At 43.1% G+C, this 23,673-nt stretch overlaps 1 protein-coding gene across 3 annotated transcripts in view; it reads left to right on the top strand.

The window, feature by feature from the left end:
- Positions 1-3,158: 3,158 nt before the first annotated feature.
- Positions 3,159-23,673, top strand: part of FBXO32 (F-box protein 32) — a 43,904-nt gene continuing 23,389 nt past the window's right edge. For all 3 annotated transcript variants that reach the window (XM_044669014.1, XM_044669009.1, XM_044669005.1), the window contains exons 1-4: positions 3,159-3,626; positions 15,736-15,848; positions 17,369-17,418; positions 17,940-18,032. In XM_044669014.1, the coding sequence (XP_044524949.1) occupies positions 3,511-3,626; positions 15,736-15,848; positions 17,369-17,418; positions 17,940-18,032 (372 nt within the window). In that variant the 5' untranslated portion in view covers positions 3,159-3,510. The remainder of the gene's footprint in view (positions 3,627-15,735; positions 15,849-17,368; positions 17,419-17,939; positions 18,033-23,673) is intronic.

Genomic DNA, 23,673 nt, shown 5'->3' with positions numbered 1-23,673 from the left:
TATCCTCCTAATAAATGTTTGTTGAATTGAATTAATCTCAAGTCCCCATCTGTCTTCTTCTGCTGTGATATTTCCTTTTAGGAGCACAGGTTAGCACTAGCAATGGGAAATTCCTTTTTTTTTAACCCTTACCTTCTATCTTAATAACAACTCTAAGACAGAAGAGCTAGTAAGGGCTAGACAAACTGGGTTAAGTGCCTTGCTCAAGCTCTAAAAGCTAGGAAGTGTCTGAGGCCATATTTGAACCCAAGTCCTCCCAACTTCAGGCCAGGCATTCTGTTCACTTGCCACCTAGCTTTCCCCAGTTACTTCTGGTTTTTTTTTTCTTTTTTAAAAACTTATCTTCCATCTTAGAATCAATATTATGTATTGGTTCCAAGGCAGAAGAGAGGTAAGAGCTAGGCAATGGGGGTTAAGTGACTTGCCCTGGGTCACATAAGTAGGAAGTGTCTAAAATCAGATTTGAACCCAAGACTTCCTATTTTCAGATTTGCTGTCCACTGAGCCAACTAGCTACTTCCCACCAGTTACTTCTTAAATAGAGGGTTTCCCAGATGAGCAACAGCTGCCTAGAAGAAAGTTCCTTTGTCAGCATGTTTTTGAGAGAAGACCATCACCAGGATTATCTTATAGCTCATTGGAAGTCAGTGCTTTCCCCTCCAAAAAAGCCATACCATGGCTGGCTAGGAGTGCTCGCCCTTGTGGGTTGCTCTAATAGGGCAGTCCGTGGATAAGTGTGATAGAGCCATTCAGCAGTGGCACAAACAAGTCCTTAATATGAATCTCACATTCTGAGGAAGAATAATAAGTGTCAGACATGGTTTGAGTACTGTATGTTTTCCATATTTGTTCCAGAGAGCTGTGAGTCCTTGGAGCATTAAGCAGTTTCTGTGGTGGAGGAAATAAAAATCCAGTCCTATTCACCAAAAGAAAAATAGCCAGTAAGTGAAGCCCACAGATGCCCTGGAAAGAAGGGGGTTCTATAGACATGGAGTAGGTACCAAGGCTCTGGCTTAGCAAAGAGCATAAGGACTCCCCATCCCACTTAAAGGGACTTGGAGACATGTCCTGATCACTCCAGGAAGAGGAAGAGGGAAAAGAGGGCCTCTCCCAAATAGCTGCTAAGTGCCAACATAGAGCTCTAACTGCTCCAACTTTTCCTCCTTTCTCCTTTTTTCTTCCTCATCTTTTGTTTCATTTTTCCAGTAAAAGTGGCCTTTTTACCAGAGAGGTGGGGGAAATAAGAAGTAGAGGAGAAACAAAATAATCAGGTATCTCTGAAATCCCTTCCAAAGTCTGAGAAGCAATGTGTAAAGAGGATGGAAAAAGGTCAAGATAGTCCCCTGATTAAACTGAGGCTTTTCCAATGAACCTGATAAGACTATAGGGCAGTGATGGAGAACATTTTAGAGACCAAGTGCCCAAACTGCTGCACGTGACCCTTAAGACAGGGTTGGGAGGAAGTGCTCTCACTGGACCAAAGGGCAGAGGGATAGATGATGTGAGAAATGTCCTCGGGTGTCTGGAGGTGGAGAGGGGGAAGAGAGCAGGAAACCCCCCCTCCAGCTCCTGTGCCATAGGTTCGCCAACACAGCTATAGGGTGTCCTGAGGGTAATGTCCATCTATTGGAGAATGACCGAATAAAATTGGGATGATATACTATTGGGCTATAAGAAATGATGAAGGGGATAGTGCTGGAAAAATCTGGAAAGATTTCTATGTACCGATGCAAAGTGAAGTAAGCTGAACCAGAAGAATGTTGTACACAGCAACAGCCACAGTGTAATGATTATCAGCTGTGAAATATTTAGCTATTCTTATCAATTCATTGATCCAAGACAGTTCCAAAGGACTCATGATGAAAATTGCTATCCATTTATATCCTTAGGTACTCTGAATGCAGATTCAAGCATATTGTTTTTATTTTATTTTTCTAGGGTTGTTGTTTTTTTTTTTGCAACATGGCTAATATAGAAATGTTTTCCATGATTTCAGACATTTAATGAGTATCATATTGCTAGCCTTCTCAATGGGCAGAGGAGGGGCTGGAGGGAGACAAAAATGGTAACTAAAAATTAAAAAAAAAAGAATATAGGGTGTTAATTCCTGATCAAAATGAAGACTTTTCCCTAATTAAATGAAAACACTAAGAACTTTCAGAGAGTGGGACCAGGTTGATGTTGAATGTAGGCCATGAGTAGGGGTGGCTGAACTTGAGTTTGCCTATCACAAGGAGCTCCCTATGTCCTACCTGCTGCTGCATATCCCACCATACTTCCCCCTCAAAAAAAATCTGGACAATTTGGGAAACTTCCTCAATTCGATAAGAAGAGGAGGGGAGGGGAGAAGGGAGAGGAGAGGAAGGAAGAAGAAAGGAGGGGAAGGGAGAGAAGGGAAAAGAGGGGAGGGGAGGGAAGGAGAAGAGAGGAAAGGGGAAGTGAAGGGAGAATGGAGAGAGGAGAGGAGGGCAAGAGGGCAGGGAAGGAGAGGAGAGGAGAAGGGAAAGGAGAGGAGAGGAGGGAAGAAGAAAGGAGGGGAAGGGAGGGAAGGGAAAAGATGGGAAAGAGGAAGAAAGGAGAAGGGAGGCGAAGGGAGGATGGAGAGAGGAGAGGAGGGCAAGAGGGCAGGGAAGGAGAGAGGAGAGGAGGGAAGAAGAAAGGAGGGGAAGGGAGGGAAGGGAAAAGAGGGGAGGGGAGATAGGGGAGGTGAGGAAAGAAGAGGGGAGGTGAAGGGAGGATGGAGAGTGAAGGAGAGGAGAGGAGAGGAGAAGAAGAGGGAGAGGGAGAGGGAGAGGGAGAGGGAGAGGGAGAGAGAGAGGGAGAGGAGAGGGACAGGGAGAGGAGAGGGACAGGGAGAGGAGAAGGAGCGCCAAGTTTCATAGGGACTATAGACACAGCTGCCTCTCAGCAGCTGCTCCTTGAAGGGCCGAGGAGGAGGAAAAGGAACCTGGGGATGGAAAAGAGAAGAGGGGAGAAGGGATCTTGCTTCCTGGTTTCAAGTTTCCACTGGTTCGAGGTTGTGCAACTGCGAAGGGTGCTATAGCAGTGGCAGCCACCAAAACAAGCCGAGCCCATAAACAAAGCCACGTGTCCTCCCAGGCCGGGAGGCTGGGCTAAAAGGCAGGCAGCTCTTCCGGCAACAAAGAGCACCCGCCAGCGGGCCCGGGATAAATACTGCGGCCCCGGCGTCCAAGCCAGACTCCCTGGAAGGAGCAGCGGACACCGAAGCGCCCTACCTCGTTCTTTGCCCCTTGCTCTCTCCAGTCTTCCGAAAGCCCATCAGGACCCTGATCCCATCCCGCGACACACCGCGTCCTCCTCTTTCCACTTCCCCTTCCATTCCAAGTCCAGCCGGACGCTGTGCATCCCCTAGCGCCCTAGCACCCTCCCGGCGTCCCCAGCCCGAGAAGTCTCTGAGCGTCGCACGCTTCGCAGGCTGCCGGGCAATTCCAGGTGCTTCCCGTCCAGTCTAGTCCCGTCTGGTCCTCCCGACCGCCGCTCACGGGCAAGATGCCATTCCTTGGGCAGGACTGGCGGTCCCCGGGCCAGAACTGGGTGAAGACCGCGGATGGCTGGAAGCGGTTCCTGGATGAGAAAAGTAGTGGCTTCGTGAGCGACATCAACAGGTGAGGGGAATTTCTCTTCTACAGCACCCTCGCTTCTTCCTCCTATCCCATCCTGTCCTGTTCCGTCCTGACCCATTCCATACTATCCAGATAGTGCCCTGAGTTTTGCTATGCAAGCTCTCTTGTCTTTCCCCGGGAAGTCCACCCTCCGAGATCCTGGTCCCAGATTGGAGCTGGGGAGCGGAAGGAACAATCTTTGCGGTAAAGCTGGGGGGAGATGGACCTGGGACAGCGGGACCTGGGACAGCGGGGCGCTAGGGCGCTCAGGGAACATGGCTCAGCTTAGCCTTGGACAAGTGTTTGCAAGGAACTTTGTAAGGTGGAAGGGAGAAAGGTTTTGAGAGCCATCTGTGCCCCTGAAAGACCCGAAATGAGAAACGTTAAGAAGGCACTCTTGGCTAAAAGACTTGGCTCTCGGGATCTGCGGAGCTGGTTTAGATGGAGCGTGGATTTTGTCTGTCTGCGGGATGCGTTGCGCAGAGAGCAGCCGCGGAGGCTCGGCTGTGCTCTGCGTTCTAATGTTCTCTGGGCTCAGTCCCCAAAGAGGCTGTGACATCGCTTGCAGGTAGCCTGAGCTGGCCCTGGCAGAGCGCGCTCATCCTGTCTCTTCCCCAGCCCTTTCGGCTCTGCGGTGCAGAGTTATGGAAAAAGGGAGGAGGGGGAGGGGAGGGAGCCAGGAAGCAGCCTCCGGTCTCGACGATGGGATCTGGGATGGCCAGCTGGTCCCACGGGAAGGGGTGCTCTTACTGGCCTTGCTTGTAAAGCTGGGGATAATTGGAAGGAGGGGGCAGCATTTGCACCTGCTTCTCAGTTACCGCCCTGTGTTTGTTTAATGTCTCTATTGTGATTTTTAAAAATGTTTTTCAAAGGGAACCCATCTGCCAAAAATAAAAAGCCCACTAACCTTCTGTGAACCTCCTCCCTCCTCCTAAGTCCACACCTGATCTGCTCTGAGGAGAAAAAGCAGCCATCTGCTGAAGAGATTAACCTCGTTATACCAATGACCAGAAATCATATTCATATTGCAGTTTTTCCTCACCATATGTGAGGTGTGGGTAGTGAAGAGCCCATCTTACAGATGAGGAAACAGACCCACAGAGCAGGGAAATGATTTTCTTGGGGTGACACAGCTAGAGAGTGCAGGAGCTAAGACAATCCCAAATATTCCGACTGGGGAATCCAGGGACTCCCCTGCTGTTATAGTTAAATAACAGGGATCATAAGATCCTAGATTTCCAGCTGGTAAACATTTTAGAGTCCATTATTCCATCCTATCTTATTGGAGGAGAGGAAAGCTGGAGCTCTGAGTTCACCAGGTGGGGAATTCCCAGTGCATGTATTCTCTGCATCAATGGATATCTGCCACTCATCAGTCATGTAGAGTCTTGGAGAGTTCCTGAGTCACTAAAAGTTTAAGTGACTTGTCTATGATCACACAGCCAGCATGTGTCACAGCCAGGTCTTCTTGACTTCAAGGCTGATTCTCTCTCCAACTATGCCATATTGAGGAAACAAAGACCCAGAGAAGGAGTGACTTGCCTATGGTCATCCAGGTAGTACTGGCAAGGCCATGGAAGGTCAATAACTTAGGCCATCTGGAATATCTTGTGAGCCTCAGCAGAATTTTCTCACAAAGCATCCCATTGAACCAAAGGAAAAGAGGGGTTGGAATTCGATCTGTTGCCTGTGAAGGAGCGTAGGCATAAACCTGATATTGCCTCAATATGGTTCCAACTTGAAGGAACTCTGCAACTCTTAAATTCTTTGATTCTGTCTTCCGCTACCATTGCAGATGGTTGTCAGGATAAAATGAGGTATTTGCAAAGTACTCTGCAATCTTTAAAATGCTACGTAAGTGCTGGTTATTATTATTGTTATTATTATTATTATTATTATTATTATTATTTCCTTTTGCCCTTCTGTTCAGTTCAACGCAGCATCTTCAGCCCCTCGCTAGTGGAGATGGGGAGTTCTGTCACTGGGCCAGGTTCCTAATTATTCAAGCCTTTGAAATGGTTGTTTTGGATGAGTGCTTGGCACCAAATCCTAAGCAAACTATCAGGAAAATGTGGTTATTTTGAAGGCTTAACCTCCAGAGCCCCCCATCTGTTTGTTGTTTGTAACAGATCAACCTCTCTTTGTCTTGCAATAAAGAGGGACAAGTTATTTAATCTCAGGGGTTAGACAGAGAGAGAGAGAGGCACAAGCTATATTGATTTTTATTTTGTAAAAATACATGGGGGCAGTCACAAGGGGAGTTTACTTGGGAGCACTATAAAGAAATCTCTTGTTTATGAAAGATCCGATAACAATTTAATTACGAGGAAAACTATCCTAGCTGGTGTCCTCTTTCTCTGGTGCCAAAGTCGATCTTATAGGAACTCAAGTTACAAAATGTGTGTTCTGTCTCACAATTTTTTTTTAATTGGATGCTTCCCCCTGGCCCATGGAACTTTCTCTTCATCCGTTCTTTCAGCACTTGCTTCATTTCTGAACAGTGTGTTAATTGAGTGTAGGGGAGTGAAGCATTCTTTTGAGTGGTACCCATGGGGTTCCATCTCTCAGAAGAGAGCCCTCTGCATATACCTACCCTTCAGTGGGGAGAAGGCTAGTAGGTTCACCTATACCTGCCTCAGTGTGCTAGGTTTCTAGCCTCCTATTGAATTGCCCCGGAATGAAACCTCTCCAGTTTTCCTCCACCTCCACCTCCACCCCCTGTGGGTCTTGTGAATGCTCTTACTGTGCCTCATCTGGAAGATAAGTTGGTATCAGTCTCCCTTAGAAAACAGTGGGTGCCTCTCTCCTCTTGGTGTGGAAGAGCCTGAAGGGAGTTTCAGTTTACCAGAAAAGCTCAGATCCAGGCCAGGATCAAATGGCTGCCCCTTCTTTGGTTGATTTAAGCTCACTTTTTTCTTACACATCCCTCTCTCCCACCTTCCCTGTCCCTGACCATTACCTTTCACGATGGCGTGTCTGAGCCTTATTATGACAGCCGAAGGTGATCCAGCGACCCCACCGAAGGTCCCAGGATGAGATAGAGCCTGGGATCCTTTTGGTAGCCTTAAAGCAGCTGGCTGTTAGCACTTTGGTGTTTGTTTTTACTTTTTTTTTTTTTTTTTTATCTGTAAACAACTCCAGTCCTCCCTGCTTAGATTGTGAAGACTGCCAGCCTCTTAAAGGCATATTTGGCCTTCAGGGGCCTGGCTTTGGAATCTCAAATGTCCCCACTGTTTTCAGGGCCCTTCTGAGTTATCTGTGATGTCAGGTTTGGGCTGGGTGCCTAGGCAGGTGATATCTGCCTCCAACTCCTGTAGAGAGGAAACAGAAGGTAATCCCTTCAAAAAAAGAAGACCTATAAGCAGGGTGAACACAAAAGCTCTGCATACTCCCCTAATTCCTCTGAAATTTTCGATGAGCAGCTGAAGTAAGAGGCCATGAAGGGCTGATGTGGTAACAGTGCAGATTTTCTGGACTCCTGTCAAGCGTTCTGACAGTGTTCCAGGGGCCCAGTCTCACTCCAAGAGCCAAATGCCAGTCAACTTACAAGCGGTTTGGTGTAGTGGAAAGAACACTCGATTTGGAATCAGAGGACTTGGCTCTTGGTGTGGCCTTTTAAAGATGGAGCCTCAGTCTCCTCATCACTTAAAATGGGATCTAATACTAAATGGGACTAACTCATACAGTGATCTTGAGGATTGGATGACTTGGTGGAGAGAAAGAGCCCTCGTACCTACAGTACGAAGCCATGGCTCTGACCCCTTTCTAGACCTGTGCTATTATGTGAGCTTTGGGAAAAGAACCTTAGAGGGCATCAAACCAACCTTCTCAACTTACAGATGAGGAAATTGAGGCTCACAGAGTGGTCATATGCTCAAAGTCATACTGGTAGAAAGTGGCAAAGCTCATTTTCAGACCTAGATCTCCTGACTCTGAATACAGTGCTTTTTCAAACACTTTCCTATACGGCTTCACATCACTAAACAAATCTGTGCCTCAGTTTCCTATCTGCAATATAAGGATGATAATATTGGCATGACTTACTTCATAGGGTTGTTGAGAGGGACACACTTTAGAAATATGAGTTGTTACTACAATCTTGTGCCAGTTGCCATATTGGATCTTGGTGTGAGATATATAAGGAAAATATCTAGGATGTACCAGGATTGTCCATGCCAACAAGACTGTGGATAGTCAAGTGACATTCCATTTCCTCAGTTTAATATTCATGAATTGGATTGATCAGATTGGATTCTTTGGTTTTGAGAATCAGCTGGGCAGCGTGGTGGTATCTGGGTAAATTTATGGGTATGGTTTTAGACCGTTTAGTGGAGATAAGTCTCATAGGTTATAGCCTAGCCTGGACAATTCCATATCTAAGTGCATTTTTAAATTACACTAGAGGTTTCTAAAATGATAGAGCAAGTAGACAAAGGGGAAATGGGGCCTTTGAAGGGTTTTTTTTCTCCTTTGCTGATCCCCTTTACCTCTACTCATCTTGTCGCTTCCCCACTTTTTTCCAAATTCTCATTAAAGTATCCCAGCATATGAGAAAAGCCAGTTGCCTGTATCCTAGGTCGGTGTCCAAAAAGGTCCGGATTAACTGGTACCGACTGCTGGCAGTAAAATAGCCACGAAGGCTGTCGTGCCTTCATGTACAGGGCACAGAGAAAAACTCTTTAGACGATGGTTCTGCTGATTTCAGATTTGGGAAAAAACAAAAATACTGTGCTTCTTAAAGTATGGTGGCTTTTCTTGGAGGGGGGAGGGAAATCCTTTTGTAATTTTCCATTGGCTTTCAATTTGCCTGAAACGGACATAATTGAACTCTTAAAATAGCATTGAGCTGAATATATTATTGCTTAAAATATAAGCAGGCAAGACAAATAAACCTCATCACTTTTCCCATCCCGTCCTACCCCCTGGAGTCCGAAAGCTAATACTGAGTGAAAATTGCAGGGTTGGTTCAATCTCTTCTTTGCTTTGCAATGGAAGATCATAATCAATTGTATTCTTAAACTTGCTTTTATAATGAGTCACTCTGTCTTACAGCAGGTTATTGTATTTTCTGTGAGGGAGAGGACTCAAATTCCTTTGGGGGCTGTTTTAAATTAGGAAGGAATAAAATGAAATATAAATATTTAAAATTTCCAAAGAATAGTAACAAGCTATGTCCTAAGCTTATGAAAATGCTTTGTTAGGCTTTGCCTGGGTGTTTCTGTGATGGAGAAGATGACAGCTTAGTTTTATGGCGAGTCTTCACAGGGGTGGAATGTGCACTGTGAATTTGTTATCGAATAATAGGACTCGTTGTAGTATCTTCTTAGACACGGCGTTCTCACTCTGCTTTCGAAAGCAACCCATGGATCGTGCCTGGGACGGAATGGACAGCCAAGTGACCTTCCTATCATTTTCTTAGCTTCGTATGAGGTGCCCCAGGTTACTGCCTGGGACTAAGAGTTCCAATCTCCTCCCCCTCTCTCCTTGTCTCTCCTACTGCCTTATTTTCTACTTATTTATTCTCTTATTGGTTCATCTGGACATTGGGTTGCATTGAAGTCAAGAAGACCTGGGTTCAGATCCTGTTTGAGATATTATCTATGCCAGCCATACACAAGTCACGTGATCTCTCCAAGTCTCGGTTTTCTCTTCTGTAAAATGGAGATATAACATCTATCTTTCTTAGGAGTTTGTAGGAATCAAGTTAGGTAATGTTACATATATAAAGCACTAGGATCAATATGAGCTATTAACCCCACTGGCCCTCTGTAACTCTAGTCCTGTAGAGTTTATAGTCCTAGTTTATTGCCTCAGGCACTGAGAGGATAAGAGACTTAGTTTGGTAGCTAGCATATTTGAGAGAGGATTTGAACCCAGTTCTTCCTGACTCCAAGCCCAGGTCTCTACCCACTGTGCCATATTGCCTGGATAGCAAAAACAAGAGGCAAGGTGGTATAGTAGAAAGAATGCTGGATTTGGAATCAGAAGACCTAGGTTTGAATCCCTGTTCTCTCACTACCTTTGTGACTTTAGGCAAGTCATTTCCTACCTCTGGGCACACTTCAGTTTCTTCCTCAATAAAATGAGGGGGGTTGGACTAGATGATCTCCAAAATCCCTCCTGCCCAAAATCTATGAGCCTATGACATTTCTTTTTTAAAACCTATACTTTCGGTCTTAAAATCAATTCTAAGTATTGATTCTAAGGCAGAAGAACATTAAGGGCTGGGCAATTGGGATTAAGTGACTGGCTCAGGGTCACACAACTAGGAAGTGTCTGAAGCCAGATTTGAGCCCAGGTCCTCCCAACTCCAGGCCAGGAGCTCTATCTACCATTGCGTAGTTGCCCCTGCCTAAAATGTATTTAGTTCCATTTCAGAGCTGCTACTATTATTCCTGTGAGAAAGGCATCAACAGCAGTTCAAAAATCAAAGTTCCTACCCATTTCACCTGAATAAGTGAAATAAGTCCCATAAGAAAGCGCTCTAAAGGCATAGGTCTGGAACCTAAAAATAGCCTCTCCATCCTGTATGAAAGGAAGAGGGCTGAAAAGATTAGAAGACTTGACAAAGTGTATTTGAGTGGCCTCACAAAAGATTACACTCAAACCTACCTCTGCTGCTGCTACCCCCCCCAAAAAAACATATCAATTAATAGGGCCAATACCTATTACAGTAACTGATACAGGTGAAAGCCATCGAAAGGATCGAGTATGAGAAAGAATCATTTATCCCGAAATACATATTTGTATTTCTTCCCCTGAATTATATGTAGTATATCGAGCCCAAGTCAAGGGTGTGCTGAAGCCAGCTTGTATCACACTGAGAGAACCAATTATTAAATTTTCAGCATGATCGTTGATGCCTCAGAAATCAGTGATTACTACAAATCCGGACTTACTTTAATGTTTTATTGATTTCTAGACTCAAGAAAGTGATGGGAAAATTTTAATGATGCAGATTGAACTTTTTTCAAATGTGTCATATGTATTTTTCCCCCAGAAAGCTAGCTGTTCAACATCTACTGGCACCCCCCTGGTTTCAGGTATCCGTCACAGGATAGATTTAGCACATGTAACTCTCTAAATGAACTGACAAGTTCTCTATAAATCACATCATATTTTAACTTCTTCCTCTAAAGTCACAGAGTCGCAGAATCTCTAAGAGTTGTAAAGGGCCTCAGTGGCCATCTAGTGTTACTCATATTAACCAAGAAAAAAACCCTCGTCCACCACGGCCAGATCATCCACATTTTGCTCACAGATCTAGAGTGAGGAGGACCCCATTCCCTCCTGGGGGAACCCTTTGGAAAGCTCTAATGGTTAGCATCCAAAGCTGGTAAGACTTGAATTTGAGACCTGATTCTCCTGAGTCTGGACAAATCCCTTAACCCCCTCCACTCCCTGGGGATGTTTCTGAGATTCGAATTTGTACAGAAGAAACTGACCTGCCTTGGTGGATGATGTTTCCTCCTTTAGTATTCCCTATCCCAGTAAAATCTCAGGGCCAGGGCTTTTCCATGCCCCAAGCCAAAATTATACTCTTTGCAGTTTCTTTGTGGTTCAGTCATATCGTACTCTTTTCTTGGCAAAGATGCTGGAGGGGTTTGCCATTTCCTTCTCCAGCCCATTTTACAGATGAGGAAACTGAGGCAAACAAGGTTAAGTGACTTGCCCAGGGTCATACAACCAAAAAGTTTCTGATGTCAGGAATCTTCCTGCTTCCAAACCCAGTGATCTATCCTCTGCATCATCTTGCTGCTGCTCTGCAACTTTGACCCTTTGCTTTTTAGTTCTATTCTTTCAGCACAGAGGGGAAAATTTGAATTTCTTTTAGGGGTGACACCACTTAAATACTTTAAAAACTTTTAAAACTTTAAAAAAAACACTTTAAAAACACAACTAATTGTGTGTCCCCTGAGTCTGCTCTTCTCTGTGCCAAACATCCTCAGTTTCTCCAGGTGATCTTCCAGACACAAGGGAGCTTTCCATCCAGGTTTCCCTCCTCTGGAAGCTCTCCAACTTATCAGTGCCCTTCTTATACTGTGGCACCCAGAGCTAAACCCAACACTCCAAACGTGCTCTCAGTAGGGCAGAGTACAAATAAAATGACTCTCTCCTTATTTCTAGACTTATTTTGGGACTCCCTGAATGGAGCCTAAGGCTGTTGTATTACATTGTTGACTAACTAAGCTTAAGGGCTGCTTGGATCCCCAGATCTTTTTCACATGAATTGTTGTCTGGCTTTGCCTCTTCTGTCTTGCTCCTCTGAAATTTGTTTTTTGGACCAAGTCCTATTCCAGTGACCCAAGAACCCAAGTTCTATCAGGGCCTGCCAAGTCAAATGGTCTCTGAAAATAGGACTAGTGACAGGCTGTGTTTTGGCTGTCTAAACACCAGCCTAGTTAATAAATTCAGAGAGGCTATTCCCCAGAAGACCAGCCACCAGGTGAAGATTGGGGCGAGAGGGGGTGGGGACTGGAACCAGAGCAACTCATGAATAATATTTTTTAACTCTCATTTCTTTATCACTTTAAGGTTTGCAAAGATTTCCCCCCTCCAAATAACCCTATGAGATAAGCAGTATGAATAGAATTATCCCCATCGGACAGATAAAGAAAGTGAAACTCTGTGAGGATGTGACTTACTTACACTCATGTAAGACTCTAGTCTTTGTGTCTACAGACTCCCAAGTTCACTGTCTCCACTGTCTTACTCTGCCCCTCTCAAGACTTGAGGCCAAAAAGATGATTGTGGGAGCAGCCACACGGACAAAATCCATAAATCCTTTTAAATGTTGGAAGTATTTTAAAGTCGTCTGGAAAACTTGAACATGAAAGCCCTGCGTGGAAAGCTTTTGTAACATGACCAGACACACTCCAATTCATTGGTTTTACCAATTTGAAACTTCCATATCTTCTGTTGTCTTCTCATAAAATAGAATATATATTGTATATATAAATATAATATAATCAGTAAGAGTGGATCACAGGGGGCAGCTGGGTAGCTCAGTGGATTGAGAGCCAGGTCTAGAGATGGGAGGTCCTAGTCCAAATCTGGACTCAGGCACTTCCCAGCTGTGTGACCCTGGGCAAGTCACTTGACCCCCATTGCCTACCCTTACCACTCTTCTGCCTTGGAGTCATCCAAGACGGAAGTTAAGGGTTTAAAAAAAAAAAAAAGAGTGGATCATCGTGCCTTCATCTGCAGTTAGGGAAGCAATGTGCTATTATGGAATGAGTGCTGGCCATGTAATCAGGGTTGAATCCTACCACTGAAGCATCTTCTAGTGGTATGAACCTCCCTAAGCCTCAGTTTCATCATCTGTAAAATGGGGGTCATAATACCTGTAGGGAATAATTTATCCAATAAAAATAACACTGTAAAAAGAAACAACTTGGAAAGATGTAAGAACTTTGAACCATCCAATGACCCACCGTGATTCCAGAGAATCGGTGACAACACATACTACCTCCTGACAAAAAGGAGATGGACTTGGGATGCAGAATTTCACATATATGTGTGTGTATTTATATTTTTTATTTATATTCCTAATTCATATACATTTATATATTTACAAAAGGTATATTTTAATTTGTATGTATTTATGTTAGTATATTATAAATCTATTTATATATTTATTAAATATTTATATGCACATACATATATAAATCTATACATGCCCCCCACTTACACACATATAATTAGATACATGTATACCCACATATATACATGTATTTAGACACATGTGTCCACATACATCTATACATGTATACACCCACCTATATTGCATGTGGCCAGTTCAGGAATTTGTTTTGCTTGAAAATGAGTATTTGTTACAAGGGTTTTGTTTTTATTTTTTTAGTGGTAGAGGGGAAAGTAGGGTAAAGTGGAAAGGGGGGAAAACTCGCTTTTTGTTATTTAAACAAATTTAAACCTTATTAAAAAAAATCACACTTCTTATGGTCGTCCTCTCCTAGCTCTGTGAGGATAAGACAACAAGCACAAGAGACAGCAATCCCTGGAGCGCCGTGTACACGTTATCCGCTATTATTGTGTCTCATTTGTCAGAACTGCCCCCTGACTTCCTTGCTGTACGGTACTTCTGCCTCATCCCCGGAAAGAGAACATTAATCTCTAGTTGCCATATGATGGCTAAAGCTATTGAGAGAGAGGGAGAGAAATCTGTGCCGTGGCCCGAGCTGAGCCTGCTCTCGCTGGGGGATGTGTCCGATGGCACGGCATGTTTTTCTCTTCGGGGGGTCTTAGCGGAATCATCTTGTCAGCATGCGTCAAGGTCCCAGATCCTGCCCTGGCACCTTCTACTCATGGTTAATAATGGAATGCCCCTTCCCCTTTGCAGACCTCACCACTTCTGTGTTCTACAGATTCATCCCTCAAAAGTTTTTAAACAAACCAAATTTTTACAAATCAAGTCACTAGGGGAACCATTTAAGGAGCCCTCCTAGGTGAAGCCCTCTGTTAAGTAAAGCCATTTTTGCATTGTTTCGTGAGAGGTGGAGAAGTATTGTGGGTAAAAGTTTCATCTTGGAATGGAGAAGGCCAGGGTTCAACTCTTGCTTCTGACATACTTTTTTTTGCTGTGTGACCATAGGTATATTACTTAACTTCTCAAGTACACCTGGTGACTCTAAAACTATAAATTACAAATGAATTGTGGCAGCCAGGTGGCTCAGTGGATAGAGCACTGGGCCTGGAGACAGAAGTTCTTGGGTTCAAAACTGGCCTCAGATACTTCTTAGCTGTCTGATCCTGGGCAAGTCACCTAACCCCATTAGCCTAGCCCCACTCTGTCCAAGAGTCGTTACTAAGATAGAAAGTAAAGGGGGGCAGCTGGGTAGCTCAGTGGATTGAGAGCCAGGCCTAGAGACGGGAGGTCCTGGGTTCAAATCTGGCCCCAGACACTTCCCAGCTGTGTGACCCTGGGCAAGTCACTTGACCCCCATTGCCTACCCTTACCACTCTTCTGCTTTGGAGCCAATGCACAGTATTGACTCCAAGAAGGAAGGTAAGGGTTTAAAAAAAAAGTAAAAGTTTAAACAAATAAGCAAACAAATGAGCTGTAGACCTCTACAGGTGAATAGGATTCCTCATCTTTATGAAATCATGATCCAGACCCTCCCTCCCTCCCCACTCCATCCTCCCATTTCCCCCACTTCCCCTCAAAAGTTATAAACAACCAAGAATAGGGAATGGCACGCTGGACTTGGAGTTAGTAAGATCTGGGTTCAAATCTTCACTCTGGACAAGAAATACAAACTATGATTTATTTAATAAGTTGTAGCCTGCATGGTTGAAGGGGATCCCCACAATTAAAACCAGAGATCCTCCTCAACCTGAAAAATCCACTCTCCAAGTACAGTGAAAAGAGTGAAGGATTTATTATTAAAGAGCTGGGTTCAAATTCATAATTCTGCTACTTGCTACCTATGTGACCCCAAGTAAATCAATTCACCTTGCTGAGTCTTGATTTCTTCACCTAGAAAAGAAGTCCATTGGGCTAGATTTGACAATCTTTCTTCGAATGAAGTAGCAATGCCACTGTCTGCCATTTTCTCATTTAAGGAGCATTTGTTGAGTACAGAACAGAGACCTACTATGGGCCGGGGGGAGGGGGAGGAGGGAAGGAGGTGAAGCATTCATAACCAATCTTGACCCCAGAGAAGAGATGAAGTCCATGCCTCCTTCTTTCATTGGAAATGAAGGTATTCTAGGGTACAAACTGTTTTGTTGGTTTTGCTTCACTGTTTCTGTAATTAACAAAGTAAGGGATGAATAAATCCTAAAATGCTTCTGATTTAAAAACAAAACGCATCATTGCGTTTTATTTTAATTAGTGACTTTAATGAAAAAAGAAAGAGAAGTTCCTGACTTTGCTTTCTGCACAGATATAAATATTCTCAAAAGAGATTAGTCTGTGAATGTATGGAATTCGGGCATGGGGGAGGAGGGACAATTTGCCTTTTTCTTTTTTCTGTTCCATACATATGTTTTATACCAGAACCAGTCATTTCTAAGAACAGCTTACCTTAAAAAAGGATAATTGTTTACACTGTCCCTGAAATCATACTTTCTTGTCTTCCATTATTCATAGTTACTGCCCCAAAGACGTGCACAACAAGGAGAATCTTTTCAACAGTCTGAGCTATGATATTGCAGCCAAGAAAAGAAAGAAGGACCTGATGAACAGCAAAACCAAAATTCAGTGTAAGGCAGCATCCTTGGACTTGGGGAATGGATTTGAGCAGATAGGAAGAGATCGTGAGAATTCGTTATGAGGAAAGCATAATAGCCTTCTCCGTATTTATTAATGATTAACTTACTAAAATAATTGCTACTATTTTCCCCCAACCTCAGAAAATGATTTTGAATTTACTTATCTTTATACATTTCCTGGGGCAGCTCAGTGGCACAGTGACTAGTGTCAAGCCTAAAGTCAAGAAGACTTGTCTTCCTGAGTTCAGATCTGGCCTCAGATACTTCTAACTGTGTGACTCTGGGAAAGTCACTTCACCCTGTTTGCCTCAGTTTCCTCATCTGTCAAATGAGCTGGAGAAGGAAATGGCAAACTACCTATGTGACCCTGGGCAAGTCATTTCACCCTGTTTTCCTCAGTTTCCTCATCTGTAGAATGAGCTGGAGAAGGAAATGGACAAACCACTCCAGTATCATTGCCAAGAAAACCCCAAATGGGGTGGTGAAGAGTCTAAAAGTCCAAAAGAGACTGAAATGACTGAACAACATACATTTCTTCCCTCTTCTCTCCCCTAATAGAAGTTCTTTGAGGGCAGAGTCTATTTTGTTATTTGCCTTTCTATCTGGGACACCAAGCACAGTGCCCTGGACATGGCTGGCACTTAATTTTTGCTTATGGAAATGAATTTAACTGCTCCTTTTTTCATTTTTATTTGGATCCCCTTCAGAGATCATTTGTGTCTCTGCATTCAGACTTAACCTAAGTGAGGGAACCTGACCGAGAGTTTAATAAGAAGCTGTAGATCCATTTTTGTTATTCATTTCTATCAGCCTTCCTGCTCCCTGTGCTCTTTGTTTTGGTTTGGTTTTTTGTCCTCCGTGTCATTTATATTTGGCAGAACTCAAAATCATTTTTCCTAGGGCACATTCAATTGGGCCACTCCAGTGTTTTTGTTTTGGAGTGTGGTTTGAAGATCTTGAAAAAAATATATGTTCTGTTCCTTCTTCTTTCTTGCGGAATTGCTATTTACATTCCCTGATGCTCTATGTGAATACAAGAAAGGGTTTTGAATCGCTCATCCTAAACACAAAATGTAAAATCTCCAGTTTAATCTGTACTGTGAGGTTTTTCACTTTGTAGTCTCATCTGTTTTATATCTTCTTTCTTATGGCCCTTGGAAAAGCTTCAGGTTTGGCATTTAATACAAACACCCTACCTAGTGGAAGAGGTGTTTCGTTTTGTTTTTAATTCAATAACAATTCTGCCCTTGAGTATACGAAAGCTGGCTATCAGCCATATTTGATGCCTGCGACCCAAGTAAATTGAAATTCTTTACTGTATTTATACACTGTAGAGATTAAACATTTACATAGTCGTGGACTGAGTCAGTAGAGCACATGCCACTGCTTAGATCCCTGGCTTTTCTTTCAAAACTTTCATTAAACCTGGGAACAGCTGCAAAAGAAACACACCTAAAAGGTTGGGCAATTCCACTGAGGACTGATGAAGTATCTTCTTGTCCCTTTTTCAGATTTCCACCAGGAAAAATGGATCTACGTCCACAAAGGAAGCACTAAAGAAGTAAGTGCCCATCAATAGATCTGATTAGAGCCGGTTAATTAATTTGGCAGAATTGGACAGTTGGCTTTTTCCCATCTAAATGCTGAGTTAAAAAAGAGCTGCTCCAGGAGATGGCAGGTCTCCTCTTTTGGGATCTTCAGGAAGAGGTCGGATGGCCACTTGTTGGATGGTTGTGGTGAGGATACTTTTTGGGATGTAAACCGGACTAGATAGCCAACTGAACTCCCTTCTAACCCAAATTCTGTGATGTGGGGTAGTAGAAAAGGATATAAAACGACAACTTCTTCAGGTTACATTCTGGTCATTGAGTATCAAACTTTCATGTAACAATCCAACCGATATCTGAAACTAGGTAGCTGTTCCGCCTGTCTCTGTCTTAGCTCATCTCTTTGCTGCAACAGAGAGGCAGGGTGGGCCCAGGAAGTTGAAGATCAATCAGAAACTGGTCCTGAATGGATTACTGATCAGAATAAACTCAGCCTAACCAAAAAATGACTCCAGTCTTCCTCTCTCACTTTCAGCGCCATGGATACTGTACCTTGGGCGAAGCTTTCAACCGGCTCGACTTCTCAACTGCTATTCTGGATTCTAGAAGGTTCAACTATGTTGTACGGGTAGGCATCCAGGGTGAAACATCTTGCCTATTGACCTGTAGAGTTGTTGTTCAGTCTCATCCGACCCTTTGCGACTTCATTTGGGGTTTCCTTGGCAGAAATAGTGGAGTGGTTTGCCATTTTCCTTCTCCAGCTCATTTTATACAGATGAAGAAACTGAGGCAAATGAGGTGAAGTGACTTTCCCAGGGTCACACAGTGGGGAAGTGTCTAAAGCCAGATTTGAACTCAGGAAGATGAGTCTCCCTGACTCTAGGCCCAATACTCTCTCCACTGCAATGCCTAGCTGTCCCAATACGTTAGAATCTTATAATTGGCTGTGAATTGTGAGTGGCAGATAAACAAAGAGCTTTATATTATCCTGCTCTAATATAATGTTGGGGGAAGCTTTCCACCAGCTTGACTTAGGTCTAACTCAGAAGGCTGGGCCCAACACAAAACTTACCAAAGCTACTCTTTTTAGCGAGCGGTTTTAAATGATCTATATTTCCACTATTTTTCATTCTAAATCTGTCCGACAGATAAATGGAAAACACAGCTCAGACCACATGGCAGCAATGCCCCAAGCCAAAGATAGCACTTAGGAAAGGGGAAGAGGAAAATGTCCCATTAGGACAAATGAATCAACCACCCCAAAAATAGTCTTTCAGTAAAGCTTAGTGAAGTTAGTCTTGGAGTCAAGAGAGACCTGGATTCAAATCTCTCTTTGGAAACTTTCTAGCTGGGGAAGCGAAGTAGCCCAGGGCCAGGGCTGGAATCTGAAGAACCTGGTTCAAATCTGGTCTCAGATACTTCCTAGATATGTGTCCCTGGCCAAATCATTTAACTCTGGACATAAAGTTAGGGTAGGAAGGAAGGAACTTTACAGCTAAGTGACCCTGGACAAGTCACTTAATTCCTCTCACTTCATCATTTCCTAATCTGTCAAATGGAGATAATAACTAGAGCACCTACATTATTGTGAGGTTTTCCCCCTCTCCGAGATCTCCTTTTACAAACCATAAGGTTCTGTATAAATGGAGATTCGTGTTATTTCCAAAGAGTTATATAATAATATTAAACAATATCTAGTCTTTTAAAATTTAACTTCCCTACTACCTCTCTTTGAATATAGTCAGTGATGAGCTAGGTGCCATAAAGACTAGAGTTCTGGACTTGAAGTTGAGAAATATAATCTGGAAACACACAGGATAGTAGTATAAAGAGCATTAGACTGGGCTCTAGTCACATTTCTGCTACTGACTAGCTGTATGCCCTTAGACAGGTCACTTAACATCTCTTAGACCCAGTTTCCTCAATTAGAAAATGAGGAGGCTGGCCTAGATGGTCTCTGAGGTCCCTTCCAACTCCAGTGTTCTATGAGGCTAACCTAAGAGAGGATTCAAGGATAGCCGAGTTGGTGGAGTGCCACCATCGGTCTTAGAACCCTGTGCACCCCTGCTGACTTTCTCTGGCCTAGATGACCTCCCTCTAGTCCCTCTTCAATTTGCACTCTCAGCTGTCCTCAACACATTCTTGGCTCGGGCAGAAGAATTATATCAGAGTCCAAATCATATGAGTGTTTCTTCACCCCCGCCCCATGTGATGCCGTATCCAATACCGGGTTTACCTAAAGCTGAAACTACCTGTTTTCAGCTGTTGCTTTCCACTTCGAACTCCCATTTGCAATAATACGACGTCCTGGGAACTCACTTTGCCCAATGGGAGTGAATGATGATGGGTGGGAGAATGCAAGAACATTTCCCTGAGCAGTTTCCAGATGAGGTTGTTTTCTCTTGGTGGCATTTTTCTGTTTTTGTTTGGATCTTTTTTTTCCCCCTTAAGCTCCCTTTTGCATTTTTGTCAGTGGTTCAACCTGGGAAGCTGCAGCTGTTTGGGTTTTAGGTTCTGAAGTGGGAGGATTTTTTGGCCAGCTCATCCTGCTTCCCAGGGCAAGCTCATTGAGTCAAATGATTCAAAACTGCCAGCCAAAGAGATGACATTCAAGAGAGTTCAGCCTTGGATCACTCACCTGTTGTCTAAACAGATACAAGCCAGGCCTCCTGAACAGATCTGATCAAACCTGGCCTTCCACTTTAGGTACAGACTCTTCACGAAGGCCCCACACTTTTTGGCCAAATAATTCTCTCTGTTTGACTCACTAAGACATCAATCTCCCAAAACAAGTGATTAATACAAGACATGCTCTTGGGCAAATAATTCCCTCTGTTTGACTCACTAAGTTGTTGTTTCCCCAGGACAGGTCAACACAAGACATTTTCTTCAACCCAGAATGAATGTCACTGGGCCAGGCAGAGGGCATCGGGCGAGGTTTGGTCACAGAGCTTAGGGTAATCTGGAGTCTAGCCTAGAGGATCGGGTTTGGAGCACTTTAAGGAACAGGTATAATATTTCCCCAAATAGCTAGATTCCTGATCATTGGAAGGAGAGAGGGGCTCAGGAAAAGCTTAGCCCACGAGCTGATCCTTAAAGGAAGCCAAGGATCCTAGGAGGGAAGAAGGCTGTGCCTTCCAGCCACAGAGGAGCCTTGGGAAGTCCAGGTTTCCCTAGGTTGTCAATCCTTTCAAACAAAGTTGCTGTAAAAGAAGCCAACTTTTCTTAAGGAAAAAACTGATGGTGACTTAAGATGTATTCATTAACATGAAAAAAAAATTCTCATTCACTCCAGAACTCAGTAAAAGGAGTGCATTTGTTTCTTTTACTCCATTCAAAGGAGTTTGTAAAACCGGTGGCAGTCTGGATGCGGTGCACCAGGGGGCCTGCCATCAAATCTTCTTAAGGTCACAAAGGAAAAAACTGCTGAGTGCTCAAAAAAGTATTTTGGTTTAGGAACACTGGAAGAATATTCTTAATTTAGAGAAGGAAGAATTGCCATTTTTTTCCTTCTGCTCAAACCCCTCAGCAACTTCTAGAATGGTGTTATTTGACTCTGACCCTTAAAACACTTTCATAATAACAGGCACTCTGTTTCTGTTTTGAGGTTTGTTTATTTTTTTCCTTTGGGGAATCAAAGGCATTTTACAGATGGACTCTTTGTAATCATCAGATAACCCCGTGAGATAGATATTACAGTTCAATTTCTTAAAGTACGTTACACACACACACACACACACACACACACACACAGAGATATCAGTCATTAGCCATAGCGAGCCAACAGTCAGAAAGTCCTGGGTTCTAGTAGCTTTGTGTAATATCTGTCTATCTCTGTTTCCACATTTTAGGGCAATAGCAGCATCTCCTTCCCAACATTGTTGTGAGGATCAAATGTGATAATATTTGTAAATGCAGTGTTTGGCATATTAATAATAAGAGCTGTATTCTATAGAAATGCTCATTCCTCTTCCCTACCATAGGCTATTTCCAGAGTAGAAAGAGTTGGAATTAAGAGATCTGGGTTCAAATCGTAGCCCAGAGATTAATAGTTGTGTGACTCTTCTTAGCAAATCAATCTCTCCAAAGACTCAGTTTCTTTATCTGTAATTATGGCACTACCCACCCCACAGGATAGATTGCCATGTTAAACATTAAGGGCTAGAGAACTATGAGCCATTCAGTATTACTAGGGTACCATCATCCATTTTCTTGGTTAAAGATTCTGAAATGCACCAAATCACTTAAAAGGCAGTGGAAAGGCTGATGGTAGATGCAAGCGGGCTGAAGCAGAGCACCCGGGAAGAATTACAATTACAGTGTGTAGGAGCATAATCCAGAGAAACAGGACTGGGAAAAAACAACGGGCTGATTGGTTATGTGGTGAAAGCAAGTGAAGAGGCCATAGGTGCAAATTCCTCAACTAACGCTCAGTACCTTTGTGATCTTGAGCAAAACACTTAACCTCCTGGGTCTCAGCGAGCTTATCTCTTAAAATGAGGTTGGAATAGATGATCTCTGAGCCCACTCTAGGACCTATAATCCTCTGGTACCCAATATACATCCTGCATGCTGTCAAGAGTGTTGAAGTTGATATACATGTATGGCCCAGATCAATAGTTTACCATCTCTGAGTGGGAGAAGGGAAAGACATAAAGGAGATGGTTTATAATTTTGGAAAATGTATGTTGAAAATTATTATTACATGTAATTGAGAAAATATATCTTTGATTTGAGAAATAAAATAAAATGAATTAAAATAAAGAGTATTAAAGGAAGGCAGCTAGGTAGACAATGGATAATGCACCAGGCCTGCAGTCAAAAGGATCTGGGTTCAAATTTGGGCTCAGACACTTCCTAGCCATGTGACCCAGAGCAAGTCACTTAACCCCAATTGCCTATCCCTTGCCACTCTTCTGTCTTAGTACTGATATAAAGGCAGAAGATAAAAGTTTTTTTTAAAAAAAGCCTCCAGCATATGGGATGGACCCTTGTGATGAATAGGCTCAGACAAATATCCAAGGATTGAAATCTTCATCACTGAAAGGATATAGCTGAATCAGAGAGATCCCAGATCTCTTAGAGTATTAGAGGAACTGTCGTGCCAGGTACCCTAATTCCCTATTCTCTAATCCATCCGATTTTAATCCTCTAAATTTTTCTACTACAGTTAATCCTTAGATCTAGTCATTAAACTATTATATAGGTCTAACTAATTTTAAGTTCATTTAAAAGAGAAAAATGTGTGTCTCTAAAAAGCATGCATATTAAAAAATCTGCTTCTGTTTCAAAAACCTGTTTAGTAAGTATGACAGATGAGAAATTCTACAGCTTTTTAAATGGTCCATTTTTTCAAAATCCACTTGGTAACAAAGGTGTTACATACAAAAAGTTCATAAAAAGACAAGTATTACAGAATCATAGGCTATTTCTTGTATATACGTGGTTATTTGCGTGTTGTCTCTTCCATTAGAATGGAAGTTCCTGGAGGGCAAGGAGCATATTTTGGTCTCCCCGGTCCTTAGCACAGCACTTGACCAATAGCATGCACTTAATAAAGCTTGTTGACTGATTGCCTGAGAAGGGACCTCAGACACCATCTAGTCCAACCTGGACTTGGATAAGAAGCACTTTTATATACATAGAGACATGGTGGTTATCTTGTAGTGCCTTTAAGGCTTAAAACCTGCATGAGCTCATATATATATATATATATATATATATATATATATATATATATGTTTGTCTAGGGCTTATCCCCAGTATTATTTGGCCTTTAAATGTACCCACATCCTTTAAAAATGAATAATCTTTCACTGTGAATTTCCAAGATCATTTCAAAACTATTTAGAATATTAAGACATCAGGATACAGCCTATCTATTGGTGTAACAGTCTGAAAAGATTTAGTTTGCACCATGACCTGAAGGTCAACATATTCGGGTTCTGCCACTCAAGAGATGGAGAGGAAGAATTCCTTCCTGATGTTGGAATGGAGTTACCATTAGTAGGAGCTCTCTGAAAGATGCTAGCTGTCACCAGGGCACATCGGAGACACATTATCTCGAAGGTAATCAAATGATTGCCCTGCCCACTTCAGAGGGGTGGCTATGAACAACAACAAATGAGATGAATGTGCCTGAAGAGCTTTGTAATCCACAAAGAGCTATCCACAAATACCAGTCAATCAACAAGCATTTTTAAGCACCTACTATGTGTCAGGCACAGTACTGAGCACTGGAGATGAAAGAAGGGCAAAAAAGATCATCC

Source organism: Gracilinanus agilis, chromosome 1, assembly GCF_016433145.1.
Source record: "Gracilinanus agilis isolate LMUSP501 chromosome 1, AgileGrace, whole genome shotgun sequence".
Lineage (NCBI taxonomy): Eukaryota > Metazoa > Chordata > Mammalia > Didelphimorphia > Didelphidae > Gracilinanus > Gracilinanus agilis.
Note: the sequence above shows the minus strand (reverse complement) of the source record. Positions and strands in the feature narration are given on the sequence as shown.